General features: G+C 39.2%; 1 protein-coding gene across 1 annotated transcript in view; it reads left to right on the top strand.

The window, feature by feature from the left end:
- The window catches only part of SVEP1 (sushi, von Willebrand factor type A, EGF and pentraxin domain containing 1), a 334,296-nt gene that overhangs the window by 179,482 nt on the left and 129,138 nt on the right, over positions 1–25,676 (top strand). Inside the window, exons 21-22 of the mRNA XM_063455268.1 lie at positions 12,257–12,353; positions 14,966–15,079. Of these exons, the coding sequence (XP_063311338.1) occupies positions 12,257–12,353; positions 14,966–15,079 (211 nt within the window). The remainder of the gene's footprint in view (positions 1–12,256; positions 12,354–14,965; positions 15,080–25,676) is intronic.

The following is a 25,676-nucleotide window of genomic DNA, read 5'->3' on the forward strand; positions in this document are numbered from 1 at the left end:
TAAGGGTGACTTGTTCTAATGCTTGAAAGGTTAGATGGTTTGAATTATCATCATGGAAGTTCCTGACGGGGTTTGCTATGGGAGTGATAAGGTTAAAGTTATTGACAGAATTAATATGTTGTAAAATTTGTCTTCTAAATTCTTGATATGCTTTGCCTATGTATTGTAGACCACACGCGCAGGTGATTACATAAATAACCCGTGTGGAACTACAGTTGATAAAATGATTAACTCCTTCTTAGTTCTTTCACTTCTTACAGTTTTGGTTGGTTTGACAAACTTACAGGCTTTGCAATGGGCACACCTATATACTCCAATTGTTTTGGTAAGCCAACTTTGAGGGGAAGGTTCACTTTCCAAGTGGTTATGCAATAGCATATCCCCTAGATTTCTAGACCTGCGAGCCGTGATATTGGGATATTCTATTGTTTTTGGGTCAATGTCTATGTCATCTGTAGAATTGTCCAGTGTTGGGAGAATTTTTTTCTGATAGGTTCCCAGTGTTGGTCGAATGTTCCAATACATCTAATCATTTGATTTGAAACTGTGGGTCTAGTTGATCGTAAGCTTGGACCTCTATCCAGTGACGGAGCCCTTTGAAATGCTTTTGTCAGAATTCTATTAGGGTATACTTTATCCTTGAATCTTGTTCTTAATTTGTTTGCCTCCACTAGGAAAGACTCGTTATTTGAGCAATTTCTTCTGGCTCTGAGATACTGTCAAGACAAAAGCAAAAGCGTTTATTATGTGTGAACACACCATCGATCTTCAGAGCAATATAGCAACACAACTACAATAATATCGATCAAGTAGTCTAAAAATAATTACTCCATCTCTTCCCTGTAAATCTCCTTATTCACACTAAATGCTCTTTACATGGAAACGAATGTATATGTATCTTTGATCGAAAATCAACAAATAACAGATAGACCTGAGCAAACGAGGACAGATGTAATTGTATCAGCAAACAACCTAGGTACTATTCTGTACCATTACAAACAGGAAGACCTTTTCCTTACAAACGCATTACTTTAAACAATTTAGGCTTTATTTTGCATTATACCCAACAATCTAGACACAATTCTGTATAAATGCAAATATGGAGACCCTACCGCACGATTACAGATTTAATTGCATATAAGTACAATTGTGACACTACTACCTAGGAAATAATATTAATGGTACACTGAAACAAAACATCACCAACAATCTAAACATTATTTTGTACCATTGTAACTAAGGAGAGCTTATCGCACATAGATTCAATTGTCTATGAATATAATCACGATACTGTTACCTAGGAAACAAATTGAATATGAGTATAATTGTGATACTATCACCTAGGAAACATTATTAATAGTATACTGATAATTTGTATATAGAGTTTTAAACTATTTTTTAGTGAATAAAAAGATTGGTTCCAAGTGAATTCAGGACAGTTGATTGGATCTTGGACATGGACAAATAAATTATTGTAAGTAAACTTACCGGATTTTTCACTAAAGTGAGAAATCAAAGTGAATTTCTAATTGAAGGCAAGAATATCTGATCTGGAAGCATAGCAGAGTTAGAGAATGTATGCAGTTCAGTTATTTTTACCTTGAATTTGAAATAACCCTGTTGGAGCTTTTCAAATAAAACCGTTTGTGGATATGAATCTTCATCTGAAAGGACCAATCCAAGACATTTAAAAGTTCAAGACTTGTACATGGCAGACATTTTGGTTTGGCTGAATCAGTTTGCAGAAAATGTGGTTTGGTCAAATCAATTTGTATATAAAAAAAATTCTTTGGGTACTTCACATTTTTTTCATATGGCAGTTCGGCACAGATGATTTTCATCCATATAAATGATTTGGAAAAATATTAAAAGATTTAGACAAACAAAAAGGGTGTGACAAAGAGCCAAACTGTGCAAAATATATACATGATATATATATTGCAGAACACAGAAATGATAATGTTTATGACATTTGGATCAGAGTGAGAAGAAGTATCCAATAGAAGGAAAAAAGAAGGAGTAAAAATCTATATTTATATAGGTTTTGTATTAAATATATTGTATATCAATATAGAAATATAGATTTTATTATTTTTACTGCTCTTGTTTTTGTTTTGTTTTTCCTTCTGTTGGTCACTTTTCACTTGATCTGTGAATAGAATGCATCAATCTTTTTTTTTGGCGGCACTTTAGGAATTATGAGTCATGAAACAAACAAACACGCTTGTCTGTTTAATTTGCTCGTGATACATCCATATAGAAAAAAAACAAAGAAAAACAAGTTACCTGCGCTCTCTCCTTAATCCCTATGTATTTTTAAACAAATGGAGGTTTTTTAGTTACCTCCAATGGCCATGAGAGGATGAGCCCACCTGCCAAAGTCAAGGCAGACCCCCCTAGGTGGGTCCTAACTCTAACCATTCATCTAGCTTCCTTGAGCCTCTGGCAAAAATCTCTAATGAGACAGAAAGGGATATTTTTTATATAAACCCCTATACATGATTAACCCTTAATAGGGAACACATGGGATGGGCGGCTGCATTGTAACAAGGCTGAGTATTACAAAAAATGGATACAAATGCAGAAAGAAAAGTCCTGCGCTCACTCCCATCACTGGGCGGCAGCAAATGACTACAGTACACATCAGCCCCAATAAATAGTAAAAACCAAAGAAAAACAAGTTACCTGCGCTCTCTCCTTAATCCCTATGTATTTTTAAACAAATGGAGGTTTTCTAGTTACCTCCAATGGCCAGGAGAGGATGAGCCCACCTGCCAACGTCAAGGCAGACCCCCCTAGGTGGGTCCTAACTCTAACCATTCACCTTGCTTCCTTGAGCCTCTGGCAAAAATCTCTAATGAGACAGAAAGGGGTATTTTTTATATACACCCCTATACATGATTAACCATTAATAGGGAACACATGGGATGGGCGGCTGCATTGTAACAAGGCTGAGTAATACAAAAAATGGATACAAATGCAGTAAAAAAAGTCCTGCGCTCACTCCCATCACTGGGCGGCAGCAAATGACTACAGTACACATCAGCCCCAATATATAGTAAAAAAACTAAGAAAAACAAGTTACCTGCGCTCTCTCCTTAATCCCTATGTATTTTTAAACAAATGGAGGTTTTCTAGTTACCTCCAATGGCCAGGAGAGGATGAGCCCACCTGCCAACGTCAAGGCAGACCCCCCTAGGTGGGTCCTAACTCTAACCATTCACCTTGCTTCCTTGAGCCTCTGGCAAAAATCTCTAATGAGACAGAAAGGGGTATTTTTTATATACACCCCTATACATGATTAACCCTTAATAGGGAACACATGGGATGGGCGGCTGCATTGTAACAAGGCTGAGTAATACAAAAAATGGATACAAATGCAGAAAAAAAAGTCCTGCGCTCACTCCCATCACTGGGCGGCAGCAAATGACTACAGTACACATCAGCCCCAATATATAGTAAAAAAACTAAGAAAAACAAGTTACCTGCGCTCTCTCCTTAATCCCTATGTATTTTTAAACAAATGGAGGTTTTCTAGTTACCTCCAATGGCCAGGAGAGGATGAGCCCACCTGCCAACGTCAAGGCAGACCCCCCTAGGTGGGTCCTAACTCTAACCATTCACCTTGCTTCCTTGAGCCTCTGGCAAAAATCTCTAATGAGACAGAAAGGGGTATTTTTTATATACACCCCTATACATGATTAACCCTTAATAGGGAACACATGGGATGGGCGGCTGCATTGTAACAAGGCTGAGTAATACAAAAAATGGATACAAATGCAGAAAAAAAAGTCCTGCGCTCACTCCCATCACTGGGCGGCAGCAAATGACTACAGTACACATCAGCCCCAATATATAGTAAAAAAACTAAGAAAAACAAGTTACCTGCGCTCTCTCCTTAATCCCTATGTATTTTTAAACAAATGGAGGTTTTTTAGTTACCTCCAATGGCCATGAGAGGATGAGCCCACCTGCCAACGTCAAGGCAAGCCCCCCTAGGTGGGTCCTAACTCTAACCATTCACCTTGCGGGGTCTGCCTTGACGTTGGCAGGTGGGCTCATCCTCTCATGGCCATTGGAGGTAACTAAAAAACCTCCATTTGTTTAAAAATACATAGGGATTAAGGAGAGAGCGCAGGTAACTTGTTTTTCTTTGGTTTTTACTATTTATTGGGGCTGATGTGTACTGTAGTCATTTGCTGCCGCCCAGTGATGGGAGTGAGCGCAGGACTTTTCTTTCTGCATTTGTATACATCCATATAGAGCTTTGTAGTTATGGAACTCTCCAAAATTCAGACAAATTCCAGGTCAAATTAAAGTTACTGCATAAATCTAATATAATTTAAGTTCTGCTGAGGTCCCTGTGGTAATAACAACCATAAAATCTAAAATGTCCCCCTCATTTCCAGCTCTCTTAGAACAGAAAGAAACAAAGAGGTATGCATAACTTTTATTGAATACAACTTTCTTCTCCACAAGAATAGTGAAGCAAAGTTTTGCAAGCTTAAAACAAAGGGCAACTGTTTACTGCATTATAAAATTCCCATTGTAATATTATTGTTTTTATAGTTTTATTATTTTTTTTTTTTTGTAAATATGATTTTTATTATTTTCCAATAATTTTTTCAACATATGGTAAGTAGCATGTCGAGACTCGCAGGTCTCCGTAAAAACTTTCAATAGGTAGTATCATCAGTTGTATAAATTCACAGTGTTTCAAGGGCACATGCGCCTCTATGTAGTAGGGACTCGCAGGACCCTTGCGAAGTACATATAAACTGTTGCCTTTTGGCTTATATAACATTTTGGTTCACTTTAGAACTGTGTGTAGGCTCTGGGTTCTCAACCCTAGTTTGTCCCAGCTTCTTAAATCAGTGAACGCATTTACCCTCATTAGTAGTTGTATCTCATGTCCTTTGTATTATGTCTGTGTGTGTGTGTGTCTGTATTGTTTGGCCCTCATCTATTTGTAGCGTGTGGCGGGTTCCGAGACTGCCGGGGTCCGAGCTTCCTCCGTTCTGAGGCCCTGTCTTTGGCGTTCGTTTCTTACGTGTTTCGTCTCTCTTCCTAGGTATGAGTTATGTGTCTCCTGTTCTCTGCTATGGCAGAGGTCTGAGTTTCCTGTTGGATGTGTGTCCCATCCCCTCACTACCTTGTCTGTCCGGGGTTATATGTCCCGTCTGTCTTGAGGACGTCCCGGGTTTAACCCTCTCTTTGGTGGTATGTGTGGGGTCAATATGTGTGTGGGTTCTCACCCTTCTATCTAGGTGGGGGTCGGGGTCCCAGTCTCAGCATTTTGGAGTAGTGGTGAGGTATCCCAGTGTTGGGGATTCGTTCCCTCCTGCGGTCTGTGTTCGTAGGGCTGTTGCATATTAAGAATTTGGTAGAGATATAATCATCTCTTGGAAATCTGATGTGGTAGAATTTAGTATCCAGTGTGTCCATGTATTGAGGTATTTTTGGAAGGTGTCATTTGCTGTGTTGTGGAGTTCCTCAAGGGATCTGAGTTCCTCCATTTGTGTGAACCATATCTTGAGGGGAGGAGTGACTGGTTGCTTCCAGAATTGGGGTATCAGTAACTTGGCTATATTCAGAATGCGGATAGTGAGCGATCTTTTGTATGCGTTCTTAGTGATCTGGGTGTGATGTAGCAGCATTGCTGCCGGGGTGAAAGGTGGCGGATCGTCTGTGTATTGGCAAATGATTTGGTGTATGGTTTTCCAGAATGAGGTAATCTTGTTGCATTCCCACCATATATGTAGGAGAGTGCCCTGTTCCTTTTCGCACCTCCAGCATAGGGGGGAATGTGTCGGGATTCATGCGTGTAGTGTTGCGGGTGTGTAGTACCAGTGGGTCAATAGCTTGTACGCCGTTTCCTGTGTCTTACTAAAGCTTGAACAGTGGTGTGTGAGGTAGCAAATTTTTTCCCATTCATCTTTATCCATTGTGTGGCCTAGTGTTGTCTCCCATTTCCCCATAAATCGTGGTTGTTCTACTGGCGTAAGTGTTAGTAGGAGGGTGTATAGGACGGATATTCCATGTGTCAGTGGGTGGGGGTCCATGCAGAGATTCTCGAAAGCGGTGGTTGCCCTTGTCAGTATGGGACCCTGAGGGAGGGAGGTTATGTAGCTCCTAATTTGCCTGTATTTGAGGTGTGTTAAGAAGGTGTGTTCTGATTGTCCACGTAAGTCGTCTATGGTCTTGGGGCCTCTAGGTGTGAGTACGTGTGTGAGTCTGGGTAGAGGGTCTTGGATTAGGTCCTTGAATGCTCTTGGGTCTGTTCCGGGGGGGAAGTCGGGATTATAAGTGAGAGGTAGTAGGGGGGTGGGATAAGTGGTAAGACCGTGCTTCCCTTTGGCATGGTTCCATTCCCATAGAGTCGCTTTTGTGTATGGGGAGTGTGTTGCGTGCCCTGTCGATATCTCAGGTGGCAGCCACGGCAGCACTGCGACCGGAATTCCCGCCTCATGTTCCTCCACCTGCTTCCATAGTTTTTGTGTGCCTGATTTGGTCCATTCCACTATCCGTAGAAAGTGGCATGCCCTGTAGTACAGAGTGAAGTCCGGCAATGCCAGACCACCTCTGTCCTTTGGCTGCGTTAGAAGAGCATGGTTGACTCTGGGTTTTTTCCCATTCCACACATATTGAATTATGGCTGTACGTAGCGTAGCAAAATATGTGCGTGGGATCTGTATTGGGATAGCCTGAAACAGGTAGAGCAGGCGCGGTAGGAAGTTCATTTTTACCACCTGAATGCGGCCTAACCATGATATATGGGGGTGTGCCCATTCCTGCATCTCTGTGCTCATTTTCGTTAGTAGGTCAGTAAAGTTTGCTTTAAATAGGTCCCCTGCCTTCCTTGTCAACCAGACTCCTAGGTATTTGAGCTTCTGAGTCGCCCATTGGATCGAGTGGTGTTGGCGCAGGGGTTCCGCCCGTCGTTCAGGGACGCTTATGTTTAGTATGAATGATTTGTTCAAATTGATTTTCAGATTAGAGAGTCGCCCGTATTCCTGTAATGTTTTAAGTATGTTTGGGAGTGATATTTCGGGATTAGTCACGTAGAATAGTAGGTCGTCGGCATATGCCGCTACCTTGTGGTGGGTCGGCCCCGTCCTCATCCCCGTTATGTCCGGGTTGTTTCTAATGGCCACCAGTAGTGGCTCCAGGGCTAAGACAAGAGGATCGGTGACAGGGGACATCCCTGACGTGTACCGTTTAGTATATCGAATGGTTCCGAGGGGGCCCCATTTACAATCACCTGCGCGGATGGTTGCGCATACAGAGCTTCTATCCAACCCCTGATACCCGGGCCCAGGCCTATGTGGGCGAGGGTCCGGAATAAGTATTTCCAACCTACCCTGTCGAAGGCCTTCTCCACGTCCGTGGATAGCAGGAGAAGGCCACCGGCAGTGCGCGCACCTCTATGCATCAATGTGAGGGTGCGCATGGTGTTTTCTCGCGCCTCCCTCCCTTGTACAAACCCCACCTGGTCTGGGTGTATCAGAGTGGGTATATATGATTGTAGTCTATTCTCTAGTATTTTAGTCAAGAGTTTGAGGTCGCTGTTTATTAGGGAAATAGGGCGGTAGCTTCCGCAGTGTTCCCTATCCTTTCCTTCCTTTGGGATAATAGTGATGTGCGCTGCCAGGGATTGCTTGGGGAGTGGGTGATCCTCTTTTATGGCGTTAAACGTCAATATGAGTGGGGCATATAGTATGTCTGCGTGCGCCTTATAATAGCAAGTTTTATTATTTTAATGTTAAACTTCAGTCTTATCAGACTTAAAGAGAGCTCAGAAAAAAGTGAAAAATAATTTAAATGAACTGTATGATTTTTACAAATATATATTTGCCTTGATAAATTAAATACTTATTCTGTTTTATAAACAAGTGCTTGTGATGCATGGATTTGGATTATTCTCTTTCAATTTAGCAATACATTTTAAATAGTGTGCAAGACAGAGATCCATTTTATGCAACACTATTAGAAGAAATAGGAGGGGGAGGGGGGGAGTCTGTGTGGGGGTTTCAGGTCCCTATTGTTGAAAAAATATAATTAAAATATCTTTAAACTTACAAAAAATATACTTATCAATATATACCCTTAGAAATTAAATATAAAAAAGGAAATATGAAAGCAGTTTCGTTCAGCAGAAAAGTTAGCTAGGGAATTTAAAAAAAATTGGAATGTATTGGATGGGTCAATGTCATTATAAACAAATAACATATTTGCGAAAGAGCATTTAAGCTGAACTAATAAAATAAATAGCCAAAAATAAAATAATAGTCAAAATATCAGGGCAAATGACTGCAAAGATTTTTAATTAAAATGCAAATGATTATTTTAAAAAAAGAAAATACTAAATTGAGTTCTATTGGACTTACTCTAATTAGTTTTTAGTAACACATTTTGTAACGAACTACATATAAAGCTAGTTTACAAATTAAAGACACATGCTTGGAAAATCTAATTGGTATGAAAACTGGATTAAAGAAAGAGTGCAGATAGTTGCAAGGGAAAGCTTAAAATTGGCCAAGAATACTTGAAGAACCTAGTCCTGTAATGTGCTTTGTGTGTTCATAGACCTCTCTTCTTTGTCATCTTCCTAGTTGCTACTGTGTGGAGATGGGAGGGAGGACAGGCAAAGCTTTATGAGCAAAAAATATTTAAATTTTTTCCAAATTAAAACTTAAAGTCAGCATTAGTAAATTATTTGTTGTGATGGAAGATGTAAAAAGGACTGTAGAAAGGACTTTTCCTGATGCACCTAGACTTGAGCAAAGGTTAATAATACACTGAACAAAATTATAACAACATTTGTTTTTGCCCCCATTTTTCATGAGCTGAACTCAAAGAGCTAAGACTTTTTCTATGTACACAAAAGGCCTATTTCTCTCAAATATGGTTAAAAATCTGTCTAAATCTGCGTTAGTGAGCACTTCTCCTTTGCCGAGATAATCCATCCACCTCACAGGTGTGGCATATCAAGATGCTGATTAGCCACAATAAAAGGCTACTCTAAAAAATTTTATCACACAGCACAATGCCACAGATGTTGCAAGTTTTGAGGGAGCGTGCAATTGGCATGCTGACTGCAGGAATGTCCACCAAAGCAGTTGCCCATGAATTAAAGTTCATTTCTATACCATAAGCCGTCTCCAAAGGTGTTTCAGAGAATTTGGCAGTACATCCAACCCGCCTCACAAACGCAGACCACATGTAACCACACCAGCCCAGGACCTCCACATCGAGCATCTTCACCTCCAAGATCGTCTGAGACCAGCCACACGATCAGCTGCTGCATCAATCAGTTTGCATAACCAAATAATTTCTGCACAAATTGTCATAAACAGCCTCAGGGAACCTCATCTACATGCTTGCCATCCTCATCATGGTCTCGACCTGACTGCAGTTCGTCATCGTAACCGACTTGAGTGAGCAATTGCTTACTTTGGATGGTGTCTGGCACTTTGGAGAGGTGTTCTCTTCACCAATGAATCAGGGTTTTCACTGTACAGGGCAGATGGCAGACAGCATGTATGGCGTTGTGTGGGTGAGTGGTTTGCTGATATCAGCGTTGTGGATCGAGTGGCCCATGGTGGTGGTGGGGTGGATCGAGTGGCCCATGGGCAGGTGTATGTTATGGACAACGAGCACAGGCGTATTTTATTGATGGCATTTTGAATGCACAGAGATACCGTGATAAGATCCTAGGGCCCATTGTTGTGCCATTCATCCACGACCATCACCTCATGTTGCGGCATGATAATGCACGGCCCCATGTTGCAAGGATCTGTGCACAATTCCTGGAAGCTGAACACATCCCAGTTCTTGCATGGCCAGCATACTCACCGATGTCACCCATTGAGCATGTTTGGGATGCTCTGGATCGGTGTATACGACACCGTGTTCCATGTTCTGCCAATATCCAGCAACTTCGCATAGCCATTGAAGAGGAGTGGACCAACATTCCACAGGCCACAATCAACAACCTAATCAACTCTATGCAAAGGAGATGTGTGTTGCACTGCCCGAGGCAAATGGTGGACAGACCAGATACTGACTGTTTTTTGCCCCCCCCCCGGACTTCCGCAGTACAGTAAAACTGCACACATTACAGTGGCCTTTTATTGTGGCCAGCCTAAGGCCCACCTGTGCAGTAATCATCCTGTCTAATCACCATCTTTATATGCCACACCTGTGAGGTGGATGGATTATCTCAGCAAAGGAGAAGTGCTCACTAACACAGATTTAGACATATTTGTGAACAATATTTGAGAAAAATAGGCCTTTTGTGTACATAGAAAAAGTCTTAGATCTTTGAGTTCGGCTCATGAAAAATGGGGGCAAAAACAAAAGTGTTGCATTTATAATTTTGTTCAGTTTACATATGAAAATATAGGGCTTTCTGTCTATATAGGTTATTTGATCACCTTTTATAGACACCTTTAAAATGCCTGGATGTTTTTATAGCACAGTAGACACTGTATTCTAATAGTTTAGAGAGGAATTCTTAATAGCTTGCTGGTTCAGAAAAAATACTGAAAGCAAGTTTGGAGACGATGGATTTTTGTAATCTTTCCTTTTGGAAATCAGTTTTTTGTGATGGTAATTATTTTTCTTTTGGATCAATAGCAGTGTGAAAGGTAGAATATAATGGATTTAAAAAAACAAAATCTATGGTAATATATTTATATGTCACTGATGTGACTGAAATGCACAATTAGCTATTTCATGGAAAAAACTGTAATAAAATAAATCATGTTACTATGTTAATTCTGTTTCTCTACTTTTACAGAAGTACAGTTCTTTTACTAGAATAATTAATTAAACAGTAAACATTTTTCCTTATTTGAGCACCACAGCTATATGTCAAAATGTTAAACAATGGTTCTCTTAGCACACTTTAACAATAAACTAAACATTAATGAACAGCCTAAGACAGTAGAAGACATGCTACAGTACATGTCAACCTAGCACTAGTGATATATTGAATATGTTTATGAAGATATAATAACAAAATATACAACCAGGAAAGGTACATTCAGATTATTCTGGTTTCCAAGTACTTCCTGGGGATGTTACCTTAGCCCAACATCCATGAGTTGTTACGATATACTGTTCCTATATGTGCAAAGTTTATTGAAATAATGTGTGTTCCTAAATAGAGCTGATGATATGATAGAAAGTTTGTCAATCAAATCAGTTTGTCTCTCATTTTCTTTAGACCAACTATGTCTATGTCTATGAAGGAGTGTTTTACATACAAAGGTTGCTCTCAAAAACAGTGCAATATTAATATAGAATTTCTTCTACTTTAGTTATGTGAACTAAAATGTATTATTACATTTCTATGTTTTTCTTTGTTGAAACTTTCACTACCAAAATTATGAATATTCGTCTTTATGTTAGTTTGCGCCTCTTTGAAATATTGCAAGAAATGGATGCAAATGGATGCAAATGTTTAAAACATTTTCTAGTTCATCGTATTTGTGTCAATAATCAAATATATGAAACGTTTAAATTGTGTCTGTTTAAATCATTTTAATTTCCATTTATATATGAAAAGCATTCCATGAATCGAATTGCTTTTTTACTATATATATATATATATATATATATATATATGCTAGCTAGTTGCTTATCCAATATTTCAAATAAAAGTAATGCTAAGATTAAAAAAAAAAATGCTTTGTAGTGAAGAGAGGTGTTATTGGGATGAAGTCCGCAACAAAGTAGAAAAATTATAGTTTACTTATTTGTTCTGTGCAATCATTAAAACGAACAAGAATTTCCCATTTTTATTTTTTGATACTGATAAATACACCTTTCTCTCAAAACAATTTGCAATATTCTCTACAATTAAACTATTGTAGTTGCAAGATTAATGAGTGGATTTATGCTATTTTAAGTGTATTTTTTGTTGTCTGTTTATTGGTTGTTTTATTGGTAAGTTATAATATTAGTTGGTTATTATATTTTTTCTGTAGCAGATATTTTTGAAGTTTTTAACTGCTGAATTCCTGTTGACCTATTAAATCTTTATATTTTTATTCGTAATTAAAAAATATCTTTATTTAGTCCTTCAAGTCAGAATGGTTTTCTACAATATCCTGTACTAGCATGCTACGGGTTCTGTTGTGTGGGTAAATTAAGTAATTTAGATGGTAATTGAAATGATGCATATATGTGTGTTTAGTATAGTATATCACTCAAGATTATAGCAGATTATAATTTGTTTGTGTTTACACAGATATTCAATGAGTGCTTCCTGAACCCATGTCAGAACAGTGGAACTTGCAAACAAGTCGGAAGTGGATATATTTGCACATGTCTGAAAGGCTACACAGGTAACATTATAGACATAATATAGACAAATGTAATGGGAGATGAAGTTGATACATACACACGCACACACATCACCTAAACAACCAGGTTACATACAGAAAATATAGTATTCTATAATTATAATAATAAATAATAAAAAAACACTTACCATAAGTAAAGGAGCATGTACGCTTGTAGTGGTGTAGAGCTGATATTTTGGAATAGAGGTCACTTGGTTCTGCAGAATACATTCATTAAACTCAAAATTGAATTCCAATTGGCAACATTTGCCAAAAATAGATGATTGGGGAATGGAAAATCCTCAAACTCAGCTATTGTCACAGCTTGGCTGTTGTGGCCTTCATTTTGCCCTACAGAATTCGGTGTGATGCAATTTTGTTTAGTTAATAACTCCAGTTTGCTGCTAGATTGCACATTTTTCCACGTTACTTCATATTTACCAAAGACAAGACTCAGCAAAAAGATAAAAGACTAGAAATTGTACTTTACATCTAAACATAAAGCTTAGTTTGGAAAGATCTAATATGGACTTTGCAAAAGCCATACGGAGTAATTATATCAGCACGCAAGGCGAGGCCATTTGCCATTGCTGTCTAAAGCACGATTGTAGAAGAGTCCAGAACATAGTTTTTTGTACCAGATTCAGTGGAGCACTTACATATGTGCAAAAAACTCAATTGTACACCTAGTGCAAACAAGGAATAAATATATATATATATACACACCGAATTTTGACATATCCTTGAACATCCAATGTTGTGTATACCTTTAAAGGGAAACTCCAGTGCCAGAAAAACGATCCGTTTTTCTGGCACTGGAGGGTCCCTCTCCCTCCCACCCACCAATCCCCGGTTACTGAAGGGGTGAAAACCCCTTCAGTGACTTACCTGGGACAGCGGCGATGTCCCTCGCCGCTGTCTCCGCCTCCGCGACGCTCCTCCTAGTGATTACGTCGGCCGGTGGGCGAGACTAATCTCGCTCACCGGCCGAGGAGACCTAATGCGCATGCGCGGAAATTCCGCGCATGCGCATTACGTCTCCCCATAGGAAAGCATTGAAAAATCATTTCAATGCTTTCCTATGGGGTTTTGAGCGACGCTGGAGGTCCTCACACAGCGTGAGGACGTCCAGCGACGCTCTAGCACAGGAAACCTGTGCTAGAACCCAGGAAGTGACCTCTAGTGGCTGTCTAATAGAGAGCCACTAGAGGTGGAGTTAACCCTGCAATATAAATATTGCAGTTTATGAAAAACTGCAATAATTACAGTTGCAGGGTTAAGGGTAGTGGGAGTTGGCACCCAGACCACTCCAATGAGCAGAAGTGGTCTGGGTGTCTGGAGTGTCCCTTTAAGAGAAAAAAAAAGTTTTTGGATTTTTGGAGAATTGCACATGACAGTGGTAGCAGATAAGATATTAATTTTTTTTTAGCACAGTCAGTCAATATAACACTTGCACTTTAATAAGTGCTCATATACATCAACTGTGTTAGAGCATAGAACCAATGTGCTTCTTTGTAGTGTTGCAATCACTTTTTGATATAAAATGGCTGTGTTAACACAAAAATACTTTAGAGTATTCATCATTCTGATATATATAGACAGCACAACCCACTCTAAATGCTGAGAGTGTAGACAAGCTTACCATATCTTTCTCTTCCTCATCATGTCCTCTGCCATCCCATACTTCCTCAGTCCTTTAGCTTTACACTGATTCATCATATGTATCACATGAATTAATTGATGCAGATTAGTCATACCATGCCTTCAATGCTCACAAACTTCAAGCAAGCTATTGCTTAACCGTTTCTCAAACAGTATGGGAAGTGAGTTATTTGGCAAAATGTATGTTTCCAGACAGAGCCCGGTATCATTTTTTAATCTCAGAACACAGTGCTAAATGTATAATACGTAGATCAATAACTTCAAAAATTAATATCAATGACTGTAGGCTATAATAAAAAATAAAAAGTAAAAATGTCATGCTCACAGACTTTAGTTATTTTCATTGCCAGAGTTTTATGCAAAGTGTTTCTTTAAAATATTTATTATGATATCAGATGAATGAAATAAAATGAATGAATGAATTAAAATAATTAGTGTAAACTAGGGGAAATACACTGAGAGAACTGCAGCTTGTCATAGGAATAAACATTGCTCTTTTTAATTCATTTTTTATGTAAGTAACAGACGGCTACAAACAGTAGCCACAAACAGTTTTAGTGATGTCATCAGTAGGAATTGGCCTCTAGAGAGGGACGCTGACAGATTTATTGGGTTGTTATAATTAAATAAGTCTTTCTTCTTGTGCCATATAATATCCAAGTCTCCATTTACATCTATCACAACAAAACACATATTTGGTATAAAAAACACACAAAATAATTACTAGCATTTCGATGTGATTTGAAGATAAAACTAGTCACAATGTCATAAATGCCTATAGTTATGATTATTATTGGAGCCATAACACTAATTAAGTGCACCATGAGGCTCCTAACATTGATGAATTGTATATTTGCACAGCACATTTTGCAAATGGTGTATTCTTAAATTAACTTTATGGAGTCTTAATTTTCAGCTGTGATTAACTTATGCATTTTCCCCGTGTATTTTAGGAGCAAAATGTGAAATAGACATTGATGAATGCCATAGCACACCATGCAAGAACAATGGGATTTGCTATGATCATGTTGGTTATTACCAGTGCCAGTGTTTATCTGGATTCACAGGTAAAATTAAAAGTAGAGTTACTGTTTCTTTTTGAATGTGAAGATTTTGTGATTTTGGGTTAAATACATCATTTGGTTATTTTATGAAGTGACATAACTTCCAATACTATCTTAAAGGGTTACTCCAACCACCATGACCACTTCAGGGATTTGAAGAATTCATGATGGTAGTCATCTGTATGTGCAGTTTTATGTTATCTACAAACACCAACACATTTCAATACCTTATTAAAAATCATTTACAAACATAGTAAAAATAAGTTGACCCAGGAGAGAAACCCACTTTTTATTTTTCTTCACTTTCCAAATTATTATTTAGGCCAACATTTTATCCAAAAACATGATTCGTCCTTTAAACTGATTTCAGATTTTATGTTATCCCTTTGTGTGGAACTGTACCATATACCTTAACAAAATCCAAGTTGTTCACATTCACTGGAATTCCCTGATCTATATATCTACTTACTTTTTCGTAGATTCCAATAAAATTAGCTTGACTTATATTTCAGAAAACCATGTTGATTCCTACTGATGATGTTGTTCAAAATGATTCCTTAATGATCCCTTTACGGCCTCTATGTTAAGCACACAGGTCTGTAGTTTCTGGGTTGAGCTTTTGAACCCTTTTAAATATAGAGAACTGAATCAGCTTTCCTTCAGTCCTCTGGTACGATTCCTGAAAGAAAACAATCCTGTAAGTTTGAAACCAGTGGTATGGATATTTCTACACTAAGCTCCCTAGGTACTCATGGCTGAATACCATCTGGCCTTGGGGCTTTATTTATAGTAACTTACTTTAATTTCTGTAGCACTTTAATCTGTGTTACCTCATAACATGTTTGCTTTAAGGCGTTTGCAATAGGTATTTGAAAAATCTACAGTCAAAGATTCTTCATTGCTATATACAAAAAAAAAAAATAGAATGTCTGCCTTGTCCTGAACCTTTTTGATTAACACACTAATCTTATATTACAAGGGACAAACACTTTCACTCTTAACCTTTTTGGCTTTAACCCCCTTAAGGACCAAACTTCTGGAAAAAAAAAGGGAATCCTTTCCTCATTGCATAAATTATATTTCATATATACACTGAGCTAGCCAAATTGCGAGCAAACATAAAGATTTCTTTGAAAATCAATGCTAAAATCATCCTCCTTGTCCCTCCTGGCAGACAGACTATATGCATAGACTCTATGCTGATGTCTGTCTGCATGAGAGCATGCCTACTGCACTGGCGGATCCGGGGGGGGGGGGGGGGGAATGGGGCAATTGCCCGCCCCCTGAGAATCCAAGGTTCTCCCTCTCCCCTGCCGGCTAATGTAGGGCTGGCGCTCTCCAAGCGCCAGCCTTGCAATGTGCCTTCATGGACTGGAGAGGAGATCAGAGATCTCCCTCTCCGGTCCGCAGGCACTATTTGCTGGCCGCCGGCAGGGGAGAAGAGAGAGAGGACCGGGGTAGCTCAGTCTGCAGCTCCTCCAGGTCCTTCTCTCGCGAGCACGGAGCGTTGCCACGGCAACGCTCTGGATTTTGCGAGAGTGAACTCTAGCCCTGGAGACCGGGGCTAGAATTCACTCTCATCACATGGACCACCAGGGATTCCCCACCAGACCACCAGGGATCGAGAAATGTCCCCCTCCTCCCTAAACAAAGATAAGAAGGGAGGAGGGACATTATGTATATTTTAAATAAATTTAAAAAAATCATTTTATCAAATAAAAAAAAAAACATTAAAAAAAGCCCCCATCCTTATCACACACATATCCTACACACACATACATTGCCCCCCACATACATAGACTGCCCCCATACACACACACTGCCCCCACATACATACACTTCCCCCATACACACACATTGCCCCCACATACATACACTGCCCCCATACACACACACTGCCCCCACATACATACACTGCCCCCATACACACACACTGCCCCCACATACATACACTGCCCCCACATACATACACTTCCCCACATACATACACTTCCCCCATACACATACACTGCCCCCACATACATACACTGCCCCCACATACATACACTTCCCCCATACACACACATTGCCCACATACACTGCCCCCAATACACACACCCTACACACACATTGGCCCCCCACACACATACACTGCCCCATACACACAAACTTCCCTCCATACACACACTACCCCCATACACACATACATTGCCCCCCACTCACACTGCAATGCACACACACACACTGCCCCCCTGGACACACTGACATCCTCATGTACACACTGCAACTTTCACACACACACACACTACTCACACAGTCCTTCTTACACAAACACACACACACTACACCTCTGCTCCTATGCCCTACTACAGCCCCATTTCCAAGCAGGTAAGTTGTCAAACTGTTCTTAAACGGTTTGACTACTTACTCTGGAAGGGGGTCCCGGCACTACTGGCACCATAACCACTACACTGAGCTGTAGTGGGTATTGTGTCTGGATTATTTCTCTAAATAATCTGCAAGTGCCCCTCCCAAGGTCAGGCTCTGGATCCGCCACTGGCCTACTGATGGGTCTCTGGTGTAGCTTCAATGCGTTGCAGTGTGTGTGCATGCATCATCAGCTCACACAAATTTCAACCTAAACTGATTTTTACATACATCTCAACCCAAGCTAGTGGCTTCAGCAGGATGGATGAATAAACAAAGCCAGCCAGGCTTCACAAATGGAGGCAGTGCAAAAATCAAGTATTACGCTGTCAAAAGTGGGTTAAGATGATGCTGGATCTGATATGAGGAAGCGAGTATGAGGTGGACTGAGGGAAGGATATGGGCAGCATAGAAGGTGTCGTGCCATGCCTCGTTTGCTTGTCTGGCACCAGTATGCTGTGCATGCTGGTACCAGGTTCCAATTTTTTACAGAATTCACATTTAATAGTCCAGGACTTTTGTTCCAGGCTGGCTTCTGATGCCCCAAATAGCTGGCTGGAGAGGAGTTACACCTCCAGTAGCAGAGAGTTTAAACTATGATTTAACCAAACCCCTCCACATTTACTGTTGTTCTTCCCATTTTCTTTTTTGTTTCTTTTTCTATTTTATTTGAAAAACCATGTTTTCATTTAATAACTTCCTACTCTGTCTGCTAATCCTGGATATCAGCTGAATTCCAAATGCTTCATATCATCATCATATTATCAGACTGGAGCAACTTAAATGGAGTCCAAAATAAATGGGATTATTTAAAAGCTGCACTACTGAAGGCAACAGAAAATTGCATTAGGCTTGTCAGTAAAAGCAAAAAATTTGTAAAATACAGGAGAGCGCACCTTTTAAAAAGTAAATATAAACAAGATACAAATAGTAAATAATAAATAATAAAAGTGGTATAGTGTAAACGTTAGCAGCTAGACATAAAGCAAAACTCCTTAATGATCATGCCCTAGTATATGAAAATAAAAAATGTCAGCGCTATATATGGTAGCCTATACAGTGAGGCAACCTATAAAAATGTGCAAAAAAACCATCAAACAAAACTCTGTGAGTTTAGTAGTAAATGTATAGAAACACTTAAATCCCACAGTAGTCTAGATTTATGCACAAAAAATATATAAAAAACTTGCTTAAGAGTCCATATAGTCTTATAAGGGAGTCTTGAAGGGGTTAATCCTGTGTTGAGATGGGAGATACACTGTAGCTTTTACCTTTAAAAGATACAAAAGAAAACTTTCATAGTGTAAAACCGTTTTATTAAATCACAAGATACCCTTCCCCCCAAATAGGAACCCTTACTTGAGCAAGTTGTGATATTTGTTTCCAATATATCACGAAATACACATTTGTAAAATCAGAGGCTGTGTAGCCGCTGCTCTCAGTAGTTTCAAAATTCCCGCCCGATCTCAGCGCTGATACGGTGGGTTCTCTCCTGCAGCATGGGAGCATCAGTGTGTGGACGATTGTAAGCCGGCTATGAGCATCAGACCTCTGCACCCGATATCACATCAAAAGATGGTTTGCATCTTTCTCAAAAGGGAACAAATGTTCTCAGTGAGCAGTTCAGAGGTTTTGCTAGGATGTATTTAAACTAGGAGGGGGGGGCAAAAGGGTGATAAAACATCAATCCAATTGTCCCCCAAAACAAGGACAGAAGGTGCCTGTAGCAAGTGTGTTAAAAAATGATAAGCTTAGAGTCATGTCTACAAATGCTCGCAGTTTAGGGAATAAGATCCATGAACTTGTGGCAATAATGGCAACTGATAGTGTAGATTTAGTCGCTGTTACTGAGACATGGTATAATGAGAAAAATGACTGGGACATAGCAATACCAGGGTACTCTTTATATAGAAAAGACAGGGAAGGCAAGAAAGGGGGAGGGGTGGCCCTGTATGTAAAGAATAGCATAAAATCTAGCCTAATAAAGGTTAGTGAGGCGAACATAGAGTCAGTTTGGGTTACGTTAGAATTTGGTAATCACACAGTAACTCGTGTAGGTGTGATTTATAGGCCCCCAGGACAAATTGAAGAGTTAGATAATCTACTAGTTGAAGAAATAGCTAAAATGACAATGAAGGGGGAAGTTATCATCATGGGTGACTTTAATCTTCCTGATGTAAATTGGAAAACAAAAATAGCTACTTGTGCCAGGAGCACACATATTCTAAACTCCCTACTGGGATTGTCTCTAAAACAAGTCGTTGAGGAGCCAACTCGTAAAGAGGCCATACTAGATTTAGTGTTAACAAATGGAGATTTGGTATCAGATATTACTGTAGGTGAAAGTTTAGGATCCAGTGATCATCAGTCAGTGTGGTTTAATATAAGAACAGTGACTGAGTCACACCACACAAAAACAAAAGTTTTAGACTTTAGAAAAACAGACTTTTCCAAAATTAGAATATGTGTAAAGGAGTCATTATCAGACTGGAGCAATTTAAATGGAGTCCAAAAGAAATGGGATTATTTAAAAGTTGCACTACTGAAGGCAACAGAAAATTGCATTAGGCTTGTCAGTAAAAGCAAAAAATTCAAGAAACCACTGTGGTACTCCACAGATGTAGCCAAAATAGTAAAAAACAAAAAGTTAGCATTTAGTAATTATAAAAAAACCCAGAGTGAGGAAGACAGAATGACCTATAAGATTAGGCAGAAAGAGGCTAAGCAAGTTATAAGAGCTTCCAAATCACACACAGAAGAGAAAATAGCACAGTCAGTAAAAAAGGGGGACAAAACCTTTTTTAGATACATAAATGAGAAAAGAAAAGTAAAACAAGGATTAGTTAGATTAAAAACAAAAGAAGGAAGGTATGTAGATGAGGATAAAGGTCTAGCTGACTGCCTCAATGAATATTTTTGTTCGGTATTTACAGATGAAAATGAAGGAAAGGGACCTCAGTTAAGAAAAAGGATAAATGAGTCATTTATTACACGTGAGTTTACAGAGGAAGAGGTTCTATTTCAACTGTCAAAAGTAAAGACAAATAAGTCAATGGGACCTGATGGAATACACCCAAAGCTATTAAAAGAGCTTAGTGGTGTACTAGCAAAACAATTAACAGATTTATTTAACCAATCATTGATAACAGGAGTAGTCCCAGAAGATTGGAAGTTAGCGAATGTTGTGCCCATTCACAAGAAAGGTAATAGGGAGGAGTCGGGCAACTATAGGCCAGTAAGCCTAACTTCAGTAGTGGGGAAAGTGATGGAAACCATGTTAAAGGATAGGATTGTTGAACATCTAAAAACACATGGATTTCAAGATCAGAGACAACATGGGTTTACTTCAGGGAGATCATGCCAAACTAATCTTATTGATTTTTTTGATTGGGTAACTAAAATAATAGATCAGGGTGGTGCAGTAGACATTGCTTACCTCGATTTCAGTAAGGCTTTTGACACTGTTGCACATAGAAGGCTTATCAACAAACTACAATCTTTGAGTTTGGATTCCAATATTGTTGAATGGGTAAGGCAGTGGCTGAGTGACAGGCAACAGAGGGTTGTAGTCAATGGAGTATATTCAAAGCTTGGGCTTGTCACCAGTGGGGTACCTCAGGGATCTGTACTTGGACCCATTCTCTTTAATATTTTTATTAGTGATATTGCAGAAGGTCTTGATGGTAAGGTGTGTCTTTTTGCGGATGATACTAAGATATGTAACAGGGTTGATGTTCCAGGAGGGATAAGCCAAATGGAAAAGGATTTAGGTAAACTAGAAAAATGGTCAGAGTTGTGGCAACTGACATTTAATGTGGATAAGTGCAAGATAATGCATCTTGGACGTAAAAACCCAAGGGCAGAGTACAGAATATTTGATAGAGTCCTAACCTCAACATCTGAGGAAAGGGATTTAGGGGTGATTATTTCTGATGACTTAAAGGTAGGCAGACAATGTAATAGAGCAGCAGGAAATGCTAGCAGAATGCTTGGTTGTATAGGGAGAGGTATTAGCAGTAGAAAGAGGGAAGTGCTCATGCCATTGTACAGAACACTGGTGAGACCTCACTTGGAGTACTGTACACAGTACTGGAGACCCTATCTTCAGAAGGATATTGATACCTTAGAGAGAGTTCAAAGAAGGGCTACTAAACTGGTTCATGGATTGCAGGATAAAACTTACCAGGAAAGGTTAAAGGATCTTAACATGTATAGCATGGAGGAAAGACGAGACAGGGGGGATATGATAGAAACATTTAAATACATTAAGGGAATCAACACAGTAAAGGAGGAGACTATATTTAAAAGAAGAAAAACTACCACAACAAGAGGACATAGTCTTAAATTAGAGGGACAAAGGTTTAAAAATAATATCAGGAAGTATTACTTTACTGAGAGGGTAGTGGATGCATGGAATAGCCTTCCAGCTGAAGTGGTAGAGGTTAACACAGTAAAGGAGTTTAAGCATGCGTGGGATAGGCATAAGGCTATCCTAACTATAAGATAAGGCCAGGGACTAATGAAAGTATTTAGAAAACTGGGCAGACTAGATGGGCCGAATGGTTCTTATCTGCCGTCACATTCTATGTTTCTATGTAACGCGTTTCGCCCTCTACACCGGGCTTTGTCAAAGCCCGGTGTAGAGGGCGAAACGCGTTGATGTGATATCGGGTGCAGAGGTCTGATGCTCATAGCCGGCTTACAATCGTCCACACACTGATGCTCCCATGCTGCAGGAGAGAACCCACCGTATCAGCGCTGAGATCGGGCGGGAATTTTGAAACTACTGAGAGCAGCGGACGGTAAACGGCTACACAGCCTCTGATTTTACAAATGTGTATTTCGTGATATATTGGAAACAAATATCACAACTTGCTCAAGTAAGGGTTCCTATTTGGGGGGAAGGGTATCTTGTGATTTAATAAAACGGTTTTACACTATGAAAGTTTTCTTTTGTATCTTTTAAAGGTAAAAGCTACAGTGTATCTCCCATCTCAACACAGGATTAACCCCTTCAAGACTCCCTTATAAGACTATATGGACTCTTAAGCAAGTTTTTTATATATTTTTTGTGCATAAATCTAGACTACTGTGGGATTTAAGTGTTTCTATACATTTACTACTAAACTCACAGAGTTTTGTTTGATGGTTTTTTTGCACATTTTTATAGGTTGCCTCACTGTATAGGCTACCATATATAGCGCTGACATTTTTTATTTTCAAAAGCAAAAAATTCAAGAAACCACTGTGGTACTCCGCAGATGTGGCCAAAATAGTAAAAGACAAAAAGTTAGCATTTAGTAATTATAAAAAAACCCAGAGTGAGGAAGACAGAATGACCTATAAAATTAGGCAGAAAGAGGCTAAGCAAGTTATAAGAGCTTCCAAATCACACACAGAAGAGAAAATAGCACAGTCAGTAAAAAAGGGGGACAAAACTTTTTTTAGATACATAAATGAGAAAAGAAAAGTAAAACAAGGATTAGTTAGATTAAAAACAAAAGAAGGAAGGTATGTAGATGAGGATAAAGGTCTAGCTGACTGCCTCAATGAATATTTTTGTTCGGTATTTACAGCTGAAAATGAAGGAAAGGGACCTCTGTTAAAAAAAAGGATAAATGAGTCATTTATTACACGTGAGTTTACAGAGGAAGAGGTTCTATTTCAACTGTCAAAAGTAAAGACAAATAAGTCAATGGGACCTGATGGAATACACCCAAAGCTATTAAAAGAGCTTAGTGGTGTACTAGCAAAACCATTAACAGATTTATTTAACCAATCATTGTTAACAGGAGTAGTCCCAGAAGATTGGAAGTTAGCGAATGTTGTGCCCATTCACAAGAAAGGTAATAGGGAGGAGTCGGGCAACTATAGGCCAGTAAGCCTTACTTCAGTAGTGGGGAAAGTGATGGAAACCATGTTAAAGGATAGGATTGTTGAACATCTAAAAACACATGAATTTCAAGATCAGAGACAACATGGGTTTACTTCAGGGAGATCATGCCAAACTAATCTTATTGATTTTTTTGATTGGGTAACTAAAATTATAGATAAGGGTGGTGCAGTAGACATTGCTTACCTAGATTTCAGTAAGGCTTTTGACACTGTTGCACATAGAAGGCTTATCAATAAACTGCAATCTTTGAGTTTGGATTCCAATATTGTTGAATGGGTAAGGCAGTGGCTGAGTGACAGGCAACAGAGGGTTGTAGTCAATGGAGTATATTCGAAGCTTGGGCTTGTCACCAGTGGGGTACCTCAGGGATCTGTACTTGGACCCATTCTCTTTAATATTTTTATTAGTGATATTGCAGAAGGTCTTGATGGTCAGGTGTGTCTTTTTGCGGATGATACTAAGATATGTAACAGGGTTGATGTTCCAGGAGGGATAAGCCAAATGGCAAATGATTTAGGTAAACTAGAAAAATGGTCAGACTTGTGGCAACTGACATTTAATGTGGATAAGTGCAAGATAATGCATCTTGGACGTAAAAACCCAAGGGCAGAGTACAGAATATTTGATAGAGTCCTAACCTCAACATCTGAGGAAAGGGATTTAGGGGTGATTATTTCTGAGGACTTAAAGGTAGGCAGACAATGTAATAGAGCAGCAGGAAATGCTAGCAGAATGCTTGATTGTATAGGGAGAGGTATTAGCAGTAGAAAGAGGGAAGTGCTCATGCCATTGTACAGAACACTGGTGAGACCTCACTTGGAGTACTGTACACAGTACTGGAGACCCTATCTTCAGAAGGATATTGATACCTTAGAGAGAGTTCAAAGAAGGGCTACTAAACTTGTTCATGGATTACAGGATAAAACTTACCAGGAAAGGTTAAAGGATCTTAACATGTATAGCTTGGAGGAAAGACGAGACAGGGGGGATATGATAGAAACATTTAAATACATAAAGGGAATCAACACAGTAAAAGAGGAGACTATATTTAAAAGAAGAAAAACTACCACAACCAGAGGACATAGTCTAAAATTAGAAGGACAAAGGTTTAAAAATAATATCAGGAAGTATTACTTTACTGAGAGGGTAGTGGATGCATGGAATAGCCTTCCAGCTGAAGTGGTAGAGGTTAACACAGTAAAGGAGTTTAAGCATGCGTGGGATAGGCATAAGGCTATCCTAACTGTAAGATAATGCCAGGGACTAATGAAAGTATTTAGAAAACTGGGCAGACTAGATGGGCCGAATGGTTCTTATCTGCCGTCACATTCTATGTTTCTATGTTTCTATGTTTCTATATCCTTGTTTAAAACCTTCTCCAGCCTTCTAGTCAAATTCCCCCCAACATAGAAAATCCTATTTCATTCCGGTGTAGTCATAGAATATGACGGCAGATAAGAACTTTTCGGCCCATCTACTCTGCCCAATTTTCTAAATACACTAATTAGGCCTTATTTTATAGGTAAGAGATCCTTTTGCCTATCCCACGCATGCTTAAACTCCTTCACTATGTTAACTTCTACCACTTCTGCTGGAAGACTATTCTATGCATCCACTACCCGCTCAGTAAAGTAATACTTCCTGATATTATTTTTAAACATTTGCCCCTCTAATTTAAGACTATGTCCTCTTGTTGTGGTAGTTTTTCTTCTTTTAAATATAGTATCCTCCTTTACTGTGTTGAGTCCCTTTATGTACTTAAATGTTTCTATTATACCCCCCCTGTCTCGTCTTTTCTCCATGCTATACATGTTAAGATCATTTAACCTTTCCTGGAAAGTTTTATCCTTCAATCCATGAACCGATTTAGTAGCCCTTCTCTGAACTCTCTCTAAAGTATAAATATCCTTCTGGAGATACGGCCTACAGTACTGTGTACAATACTCCAACTGAGGGCTCACCAGTGTTCTGTACAATGGCATTAGCACTTCCCTCTTTCTACTCCCAATGCCTCCCCTATACAACCAAGCATTCTGCTAGCATTTCTTGCTGCTCTATTACACTGTCTGCCTACCTTTACGTCATCTGAAATAACTGCCTTTCCTCAGATGTAAAGGTTAGGACTCTATCAAATATTCTTGCACTTATCCACGTTAATTGTCAGTTGCCACAGCTCTGACCATTTTTCTAGTTTGCCTAAATCATTTGCCATCATAGTCCATCGCGACTTTAAAAAAAACACACAAAATTGTCTCTAGAAACCCCAAACCCTCCTTCCTACATCAAGACCTCAGTCAC

This window comes from Pelobates fuscus, chromosome 5 (assembly GCF_036172605.1).
Source record: "Pelobates fuscus isolate aPelFus1 chromosome 5, aPelFus1.pri, whole genome shotgun sequence".
NCBI classification, from domain to species: Eukaryota; Metazoa; Chordata; class Amphibia; order Anura; family Pelobatidae; genus Pelobates; species Pelobates fuscus.